This window comes from Macrobrachium rosenbergii, chromosome 47, assembly GCF_040412425.1.
Source record: "Macrobrachium rosenbergii isolate ZJJX-2024 chromosome 47, ASM4041242v1, whole genome shotgun sequence".
Taxonomy (NCBI): domain Eukaryota; kingdom Metazoa; phylum Arthropoda; class Malacostraca; order Decapoda; family Palaemonidae; genus Macrobrachium; species Macrobrachium rosenbergii.
This window is the reverse complement of record NC_089787.1, coordinates 44,250,171-44,261,509: the sequence shown is the minus strand read 5'-3', so window position 1 is coordinate 44,261,509 and position 11,339 is coordinate 44,250,171. Positions and strand designations below refer to the sequence as shown.

Sequence of the window (11,339 nt, the reverse complement as noted above, 5' to 3'; positions counted from 1 at the left end):
CGTTAGCGGATGCTTTTTTGGGATTTGCTAGATCCTTGCTGTCTTCTATTCTGTGAACCAATTTTCATAACCACACAGGCATCTCTTATACTAATCACATTAACAGAAGATACTTTTTTATAAATATTCTGCTGTTTGCCTTCTCTGCTTTAGTAAATAAGAATATTATTCTAACAAAGACAGAAAGATGTCTCTGTCTATGCTCAGGGAAGCTCTGTTATTTTTTCACAAAACAAATAGGCTATTGGTGTATTCAAAAAATTAACATCTTTAGTAGCTGATAATTTTACATTAGGGGCCTAAACCGCAGGGAGGGTTTCCACCAGGTAACCTCTAGGAAAGGTGGTTTTAGGCTTGATTTTGCTCTATTCTATGTATTCGGCAATGTTTGTCAAAATTTCAGACTGCCAATGCATAAAGACATACTGAGCGAAAACATGCCCAGGATCAGTTTGACCCAAAAAGGGTCAGAAGAGACTATATATATACATAAAGACACATGTATATGGTGTGTAACTAATTCTTTGTACTTGCCCTCTTACTGTTTCATTGGTATTAGTAAGACGAAGGCCATTTTCAAGACTTCTGATCATCAGTTGCAGAGAATGAAACAACCCACATCAATGGTAAGTTTGAGATTTGCCAAATTTTCGTCGATTGCTAGTATCTCTTCTCTGTATTTCCATTTTCCTTTGTTTTCACCACTTCGCCACCATCTATTGAGAACATGGTATAACCAATTTACTTTTATGAAGTCTAGTGTAAGAATAATTAATATTCAGAAAAGTGACACTCAACCATTCTCGTGCAGTAAGTAGGAATTAGGTCATTTAAGTAAATTTCCTGCAGCCTTGTGTCTCAATCCCATTGGGAAGAGTAATAGCCTTTACTAGTACTAAATTGGGTGCTATATATAGTAGCATAGACATCCGTTTTTGTGTTATAACTTTACAAGCTGAAGCAAGGGGGAATCTTGACTGTGTCCGATCTTTGAAAAGTTCATGTTTAATTTCCAAAGCTATCACAGCACATTCTTTCTTTGTCGGGATTAATTGGAAAGTTTAAGGGTTTGATGTAAACCATTTGTTGCAGCATAACCTGTTATAATATATTGTGTTTTCTCCGACTGGTGACCTTATCCCAATTACAGTAATTGTCTGTCTTTGAGGTTAATTTTAGCTTTAGTTTTGGACAGGTTACATGTTTCCATTGGTTGACTCAGGGACTCATAAATTGAATTAATTAATTAATAAACTCATCAGCCAAGCACCACATAAAAGCATATATTAGACATATAGATATATATCATATATATTTATGTTTGTTCTATAATATGTTTGTTTAGATGAATAAACATAGATCTATTTCCCTGATTAAAGTAGATATTTATAGCAATTTTGGTGGTATTCTAAACTCTCTAAATACTCAGGTCTAACAGTCTAACTGCTGCTGGGAAAATGGCCGTTGGGTCTGGACATTACATGTATGAGTCGATCTTGCACCAGGGTCTAAGCGATGTCAGGCAGGGCAGAATTCTGAGACTTCAGGTCTACCCCAATTCAAAATCAAAAGTCCTTCAAAAGAGGTTTATGCTTACCCCATACAAAAATGGAAAAATGACCTTAAAAGAAAAGAGAAAATATAGATATAATAACGATATATATATATATAAGAGCCCGGTGGATATAAATCATTGAAATATTAGAGAGTTTTATATATATTATCTGCTGTGGATATTCTGGTATATCTATCTTTGTATGAAGGATATATATATATATATATATATATATATATATATATATATATATATATATATATATATATATATATATATATATATATATATATATATATATATATATATATATATATATATATATATATATATATATATATATATATATATATATATATATATATATATATACACATATTTATTATTTATTTATAAATCATGTGGGGCTTGGCTGATGAGTTTATTAGTTAAGGCATTAAATTTTGTTCCTGGTGGTTACAATGGCAATGGCTAACCTGTCAGTTAAAGCTAAAAGGGCAAAGACAAACAATTATCAATTGAATAATGACCTTTGGAAAACAAATATGTGGGATAATGGTCGATGGCAACAGGATTACATCAAACCCCTCTTCCCAATCAGTCCCTCAAGAAAGAATTCTGAATAATAAATTAATAAACACATTTCCAAAAGGAAACAGTCAAGTTATTTGCTTTGTGGAAATAATAACACTAAAATGCTGAAATGAAATTAGAAAAAATTTCCATATATTATTCTCATAGTTAATACAAGACACTTTCTGGAAGAAACGTCACAGAGATAGGGATTTACTGAATATTAATTCTATAAAAAAATATTGGTTATATATATATTTTTAAAGAGGATATTAGGCCTGACATAAAAATAATCTTTGTTTTTACTTTTACGAAAATAAATATCAAATCTATCTGTGTTTTACAGAAAAATTCTCCCATTAGGTAACAAATGAAATTGTTGCAACTTAGTAAGGGCAACCTTTGTAAGAAAAGTTTTTACTTCCCTTCATTTCACTCATTTCTTTTATTAACGAAGTAGAACATCTCTCCTTTCCCCCCCTCTTCCTCTGAAGACAATTCCTCAGTGCTGTCTGTTATTGCTCCCTTTGAAAGCCCTTCAGTTCTTCTGTGGAGAGCTCTGCTCTGTGCTCCATCATTAACTCCACATCATCATCACTGACCTCCAGGTCCATTGACTTGGCCAGAGACACAATATCTTATGCAAAAGGTACAGCCTCAAAGTCTTCAAGTACACTTTTTGCTGCAGCATCTGGCCACAATTTCCTCCAAGCAGAGGTTATGATCCTATAAGAGACGTCCACCCCAGACTTTGTTTATGGTTCTTTTAAGTAGTTCTTCCAAAATTCTCTTAGGGTCAGCTCTGTAAAAGAGGTCCCTTCAGAGCACCTGCTTCATGGACTGAATGAGAGAAATCATTTTAAGGGCCAAGAACTTCACTCTAAAAAAGGTGAACTCCTCCAGCACTCTAAAAAAGGTGAACTCCTCCAGCAATTTTGCAGGAGTATTATCCAGTACAAGAAAGGCCTTCAGGGGCATTTGTTTTTCCTCAGGGTATTTCTTGACTCTAGGGCTAACCACTTCATTCACCTACTCAACAAAATGTTGCCTGGTTACCTAAAGTTTATGATATGATTAGATCTCCACATTACATTTAAATTACTTTTAAAAACATTATTTTTCTTAAAAAGCTGTGGGTTCTGTGAATGGTTGATGTGGTAAAAGTTTCAGTTTTAAACCCACTCTTTTGCATTCCTGCAGAATGAAATAGTAAGTCTGTCCTTAGGTGACTTATGTCCTGGGAATGACTTCTCCTCCCAAGTGATGCAGGTCCAGTCTGGAATTTTTTTCCTGAACAATTGTGTCTCATTACAATTGAACAATTTTTGGGGGAACAAAACCCTGAGCCTCTACTACTTCTTCTTTTAATGTGTTTTTTTCCCATTTTGGTATGGGGTAAGCATGATGCCTTCTTTGAAGGACTTTGATTTGGCTTTGGGGTAGACTGTAGTCTCGGTCAGCTGCCCTGCCTGACATCGCTTAGACCCCGGTAGCGTATACATGTATTGTACCAGTCACCAGCTCCCTTTCTCCCAGCAGCGAGGAGATGTTGAGCGGTTAGGTCGACAGTTTGAGACGTGAGGTGTCGGTTATGTTTTTAGATGTTGGAGTGGCTTTGTTTGTGTGTGTGTATTAGTCTGTAACACCCATTTGCTTTTAAGCAAACCTGTCCGTTGATTACATACATAATCCCGGGGTGTCTAAATGGATAGCAAAGTGTCCGCCTCTCTGACTGGTCGGCTGTGGATTTGAACCTGCGCCACAGATTTCTATGCAGTGTGGAGCTGCTGCTCTAACCAACTTGGCCGTCGAGGCTCTTAAACCATTGAGCCTCTACATAGTACTTAAATTTATGGCAGCATCCTTGTCAGAACTGGCAGCCTCCCCAGACCTTACCATGCTGTGTATGCCACTTCTCTTGAATTTCTGAAATCACCTGTGACTGGCTTTGAATACTTGAGTACTACCTTACTGCCTGTATCAGCACTCATTCCATGGGTATTTTTCAAGAGATTAGCATGTAATTGTCTTGCCTTTTCACAAATGATGGCCTCAGAAAAGCTATCACCAAATGACTCTTTTTCAATTATTGAAATTACTGTAGTAGCAATTTTTCAACTTCTTCAATAGTGTGGACCTTTTTTTTTTGTAATATCTTTCACTCCCTTAGCAAGATCATGATAGTATTCACTCACTTAGCAACATTAGCTACATTGATGGGATCTCTATTTTGTAATGCTGAAGAAAATGTTACCTAATGCTTGTGAGTATTTGAATGTTGCAGGGTATTTATTTTCAAGTAGAAAATTGGTTTGAAAGCTTGACTGTGAATTAATGGTGGGATATGGACAGAATCAACATATCTGTTCAAAATTCTAAAATTAAGGAAGTATTAATTTTATTACTCCTCTCTACTTGTAAAGACCAATTTTAAATGAAAAATTTTAACATGCTTTATTTTTACCTACTTTGTCACATTCTTATCTTAGCCAGTTTTATTCCATTTTGTATAATCAGTTTTGATTTTCAGATCATTTCATGTTGACACGAGATTGCCAAGGCCACTTCAGATTTTTTGAGAATTTTGCTTATCTTAAATTCTTTTCACCACAGCCTGGTAAACCCTTATCTCTCCTGTTTTGATATATGTATTGGATACAACTGATTTAGCTTTCCATGTTGTGAGGTTAATGCAAAAGTAGGTTAATTAATAAAGGAAAGGGTCATCCTCCTCTAATTAGCTACCATTACATGTAACTTAGGGAGAGTTCCTGTTCATTTCAAGGACCCTTAGAGAACACTGCATTATGCATTTGGTTGTTATGAGTCGGAAATCTTTTAATTCCTCATGTTTGTTATTCTTTTTCCCTCTTTCTTTTCCCTTTTTTTTTTTGTATATCTCATTCAACCCTTATTTATTGGATTAATCATTTCCCTAACTTTAACATTTTCTTTCCAGCTGAATGGCCTGGTTGCCTGGGAAAAATCATACATCCATCCATCCATCCCTGCCCACCCAGTTTCTTGGGAAAAATGATGCAACAGGTTTAATGATGTTTATTATGTGCTGTTGTGGCAGCAGGTTATCATCACATCATTCAGTTGCTGTATGCAGGATGGTCACTTTATTCACTTGGGCTGTGGCATCATCTTGATGTTTATTATGTTTTATGCAGGATGATCACATCATTCAGTTACTGAATGCCCTCAAAATCCTCAAAACTTGGGCTGTGGCATAGTATCTGTATCTTGATCTTCCACAGTGCTGAATATGCACTCTCATGGTTTGGGTTTGTACTCAAGCTCGCTTTATTCTCTTTGGCTTTTTTTTAATCTTTAGCTTTTTGAAATGGGTGTTCTGGTAAGCTTGCTTGTCAGTTTTGTTGCCTTTTGGCCTATTAAATTTATGTGCACCATAAATAATAATAATCAGATACAAGTGTTTGGATTGTCCAATCACAGTGCCATATATGTGTGTCCTACATTTCCTTGAGTTCTCAAATAACCTTTCTTTCTCCAGTAGTTAACTGCTTTTGTTTACAAACTTGATGAAATGGCCAAATTATAATTTTTTTGTGGGCTACTTGTTAGGCATATGGATTGATATTTAAAACTTGCATTTCTGAAGTTGTTCTTTGTAGGCATATGCAGAATCATGTTTCCATCTTTTCAAGTTTTTCAAGAATGATATGTCATGTTTTTGATGATGGTTTTTAATTTTAAAGCTGTGAAGCGTGAATTAGTGTATGAATTTTTACCATGCTGTGTTTCTAATTTTGTGGAAAAATTACTTTTGCCACAGGAGTGGTACCAAGTTCCTGTTTTGTCTTAGTTCTATCGTTTCAGGCTGGAATTAGAGTATGTAATTTTATAGTTAAGTTTTATAGTTATTGTGGAAGTCATGTTTTCAACTCAAGAGAACATGAACCAGATACATAAGTGATGACTAGTGTTAATAGTCATCACTTACGTATATGTAAGCAGATGATGGCACTTTCTTGCGCTTGGGAAGAGTTAGAGTGACTTCTATGTGCATAGTGTTATAGCCAAATTGTATATCTTAATCATAAACTGTACTATTCATACAAATATGTAAAGATTAATTTGAAAACATTGATTTGTTGGCAGTCAACATCTGACTGTGATTGAAGGTGGGAACCCTATGAAGGAAAAAATAATCTTGTTAAGATTTTTATTATTATTCTACATATGGCATCATTTAGCATTAAAATTATTTCAAGATGACAGATAAACTATACAGCACAATGGTACCATCCATTATGGAGGAACACAAAACAACCAAGTTTAAGAACATACGCCAGAAGTCTGACATGGTAGAAAATACCTTACGTAATAACATACATAGATTTCGGCCAAAAAAAATAACAATTCTTTCCTTTGTACAAGAAAGATGTCTGAGCAACGCCATACTTTAGAAAACACATAGAAGGGCATGGAGTAATATGGGGGTACACGAACAATTTGAGCCTTAAAAGGTCTGTTGCGATTTTTAATTGCTAGTTGCTACATTTTACTCTAAGCCCTTTCTGTCTTTATTGAGAATGAGTCAAGCATAGAATATAACCAAAACAGTACTGTCACCATGACCCTCCAGTAACAGAAGGGCCAACTCGATAAAAAAAAAGTTGGGGGGGAGTCCTGAATATAGCTATTATTGTTATAACTTACAATCTTGTAAAGCCATAATCCAAGGCTCAGATTTACTTCCATCACATATACATTCATGGCAACACATTATTTCAAAATAAGTACATACATACATCACAATGTCACTTGTATACAATGAGGAAATCATTGTTAAAGTTCAAAAGTATAGAGTTTGTAGTGATCCCAGGAAAGTTCTTATAAAGAAACTTCACTAGTCCATACAAGAAAAGTAAAATTGGAAAGTATTCAGTGGGAGCTTAACATCACTGCCAGTTACAGGTAACTATACAACAGAAAACCCTGTGTATTTGAATACTAATAACCTCTAGGAGAAACTAGAAAAGTAAGCAAGACTAGTGAAAGTAAATACTGATAAAAGTGTTATGAAAGGAAGTCATTCACATAATGTAAAGTGATATGATGAGGGGAGTTGATCACATAAGCAAATTTATACAGAGTTGCTGAAGCAGCTTATAAATATGGTGAGCTATTAAGCCCTTGATTGTACTTGGGGAAGATTCAGACATTTTTTGAGAGATCATGGGCTATTCACAATATAAGAAAATTACAAAACAATATTAGTCAAAAGTTAAATAAAAAAGGAACGAATTCACATTCTTGTCATGCCTGACACCTCCAAACTCCTGTCTGAGAGACGCTCTGTTCTATCACCTATATAAGATTATAACACTAAACTACTCCCAGCCAAGAGGGTTAGGTGAGAGAGTCCCATCCAGAAAAAGATACAAGTCTGTAAGTTCTTTCTACACTGTACAAATATGGGTTGACTAGGGATACTGACATAAATATTACATCTTGGAAGGTTTGCTACACCACTCCCACAACACATCAGTTTATCCCAAAGGCATCCCAAATAACCTAGTTTATAAATCACATCGCCAAGAGATTGCACTTGGTACACTATTTGGCAGATATGTATTGGATGTGAATATCCATGTAAGAGATATTTCACCATGACACTAAAGTACAAAGTTTGGCTAAATGCTAGATACAAAACAAAGTACTGTATTCAGCAGAAAATACTGTCAATTGGTACACCATCACAATGTTTTTTTTTTTTTTTGTCCAATCTGGGATTTGTTAGTGGCACATCTTTTCATTAAAAAAAAATTTGAACACTCGCTTTGTATCCAATATTTAAAATTTTAGTTAAAACTGTTGGCATTATTTTCATGTCCACCAATTCTTTTATTTATGTACAAATAACTGCATTTTGTTCACAGTACATATTACTAGCCTTTTGTTGTCAATTATGAAAGTATAAAAATGATATAAAACAAAAATTGATAAAAGAAATCTAGGACAAAAAATGCCTTAACTTAAAAAAAAAACAAATATATTCATATATATAAAAATCTCTTTTCTTTTCAACTTAGAATTCAAAAGATATGGCAATATGGGATTTGTACAAACCTTAGCAAACTACACTTGCATCGTGTATTAAACCTCAAAGAGGTGATTTTTGCGTAATGTTTCCCAGTATTTTTTTCAACAGCATATTTCTCTCCACAAAGCTGAGTATTACATTATGCACTATCTCTTGTGTTATTGCACTTCACTGTTTATAGAGGCACACAGCTTATCATAAGACAGCTATGTTAAGTCTTTAACACTTATGGAATAATATGTACAAACAATGTCAGGCCAATCCTGCAGTGTCACTAATCATGGTTCCAAACCACTTACAGTGACTTGAGAGGGAGCAGTTCATTAACTTGTGGATCATGAGGCAGTACTGAAGATCTTATCGATGTGAATATGATGTCACATGATCGTCTTCTTTTCATGAGCTGTACCAAAGTTAAGAAATGTCTCGCATGGTCCGACTGTTGGTGGGTGGCTGCCAGAAAAAGTATTGGAAGAGGGAATGTATAATAAATGACCATAACGTTATTTCTTCTCCATTTCTTGTTTCTTGAGATCTATGGAAGGTGTGACAGTGAGGTGGGAGTTGGAGGAGGGAAAGGACTTTTCAAGATGCTTTAGAGATTCTGTTAAGAAATTCTGAAAAACAGAAGAAATATATTAGAGCTGTCATTGGCTACAATTTAAAAGAACTCACTCAATATGTAAAGCCTTTTTTAATAAAAAAAAAAAAAATGTAGCTTGGAAAAATGTTGAATGGTTACCATAAAATGTCATCAAAATATCATATATTTTCAAAATAATTTGCATTTATTTCTTCAGAAATACAAACCATCACCTTTTTAGTAGGAACATTCCTCAGCACGAGCTGGAAACTTATTTAAACTTGGTAACATGGTGGTTAACTCAAAGGCCTAAAGATGTTTGCTGGTTTCTTTGAAGGGGATTACTCCATATTTGGTACTAGCAATCTTTTTGGCTCTTCCTTTCAAACTACCCCTCTCTTTCTTTACTTTTTGCTTGTTCTCCTCTCTGGCTCACCAAGGGGGCTACATGTATAAGATTAAGTGAGCAGCCCATGATCTCTGATAGTGCTGACCCAGGTGCACATGCTGAGCTCTTCCCTGGTAGGTAGTGGTGTTTTGCTACTGTTTTTCTTAAAGAACTCAATGCTGTTAAGCACTGAGCTTTCCCTTAGTCTTATTCTGCCTCTGTTGCTCCCATGGAAAGAAGAGCGAGTCTCAGAAGCCTTCTCACAAGTATTTCCATTAGGCTCAAGTGAGTGCCTAACTCTGCATGTTGGCAATAACATTTGCTCACCTGCAGTAGATATGGCTGATACTGAGTTCTTGAGAGTGCTTGTGAAGCAGTGTTATCCATTTCCTTCTGGGATGCAAGGACTGTCATCTGACTTTCCAGTTCACAATACTGGCATGGTAGGCAGAGAAGGGTTGGCACTTCATTCTTGCTCAGTGTGTGTGTGTATAGCCCTGGATTGTGAGCATTCAGATATAAGGTCATGCATAACAAGTCACTGAGTATCAGTGTCATCCCTAGATCATGCTATGCAGACAGGATTCATACATGAAAAGTCACCACATTATGATACTGTTGGGCATTGTGATGATTTGCTTGCACATGATCGTGCAGACATTTGGGCAGTTTGTGGTCCATCCAAAACTCCCAATGTACATGATTCCCAGAGTATGTGCATGCATACTGAACCCAAACACAAAAAAGATTGCTGCATTACGATATCACTGAATATTGTGGCAAGCCAAGTATACCCTTCGGGTATTTCTGGTTTATCAGACTTATGACATGTGCATGCATGACAGTGGCCCTAGTGAGCATTCTTGGGACCATGAACACTAATGACTGGGCCTGGTTGTACCAGTCACTGAATCACAAACCAAAGATGACTGCTTGAAATCATGGTCCACATTGCTGTAAAACTTTTGTGTATAATCAGCCAAAACTGAACTAGTAAAGGTTAAGAACAAATGCACACACAAGGAATCTTGGAAGACCTGTAAAGTCACCACATCGACGTCAGTGGAGTACTTCGGAGGCGTCATTAATAAGTCTCCGCTGAGCAAGTTTTCTTTGGTGACTTCCCACTTTCTTCGCCACACAATTCGTTACGCCTAACGTGCCAGGTCACGCATTTTCTACCATTTAAACTTTATATGTATTTGTTCAACTGTCATAAATTATGTATCGTATGTTTCTTTATTCGCAGGCATCAAGATTGTATCCATATTGGAGTTATGTATGTTTTTGTATTGTAAATTGTACTTGTTCGCTGTATATTATTGTTAACTGTTTTTGACCTCAGGTCACACTCAATGTCATTGTCTTCCGTGGTTCGGCGCCAGTCGGCCGCTATATAAACTGCCTGAATCTGTAATAAACCAGCAGTAACTTTTACCTGCTCGTTTCTTTTGCACCTCCTAGAGTGGTGACCTCCCGGAGTATCCCGGAGCCATTAGCGGACCGACACGGCGACTCAGTCTTGGCTCCAGGAACTCTCCAATGCTCTTAGCGGACTAAACACGGCGCTGTAACCAGCGTTTGAGCGTGCCGACTCTCGTCGGCAAAATCACCAGCGTCACTAACGGACTCACATGGCGCACGAAAGTGCGTTCTGACGCGAGTACCCCACTCCAGTAAGAGGGCAAAGAGCGAGCATGGACGCGGGCATCCCCTCCTTCCTGCAGTTAACCGCGGACCTCGCGGACTCGGAGGTCTACCTTCCTCCCATCTCACCGCGCCCGTCCCGCACCGAGGCAATCCCGCACCTCCACACCCATGCCAGCGCCCTGAACACTCCATGGCCCGGCAACACAGTCACGGGCTGCCCTGGCCATAAAGTTGCCACCTTTCATACAGGGGAACTCAACGATGTGGCTGCGTAGGGTCGAGAGCCACTTCAGGGTGGCGCACCTGACAGACAAAATTCTGCAGGCCTTCCCAAAGGTATACAGAAAACTCGTCTCGTGGGTGCCCGACACACACCCCCTCACATACAACGTCGCGAAGAAGGTCCTCCTCGAAACGTGCTCCCTACCCATCGCCGAGCGGGCCGCCTGTGCTATCGACCTTGCAGTCAACCCACGGCATGACCTCAACGCAAGAGACGCATGGAGCATGGTCG

At 37.2% G+C, this 11,339-nt stretch overlaps 1 protein-coding gene across 1 annotated transcript in view; it reads right to left on the bottom strand.

The window, feature by feature from the left end:
• Nucleotides 1-6,306: 6,306 nt before the first annotated feature.
• TfAP-2 (transcription factor AP-2) overlaps nt 6,307-11,339 on the bottom strand; it is a 163,495-nt gene continuing 158,462 nt past the window's right edge. The window contains 1 exon segment of the mRNA XM_067090750.1: nt 6,307-8,821. Coding sequence (XP_066946851.1) covers nt 8,708-8,821 — 114 coding nt within the window. The 3' untranslated portion in view covers nt 6,307-8,707.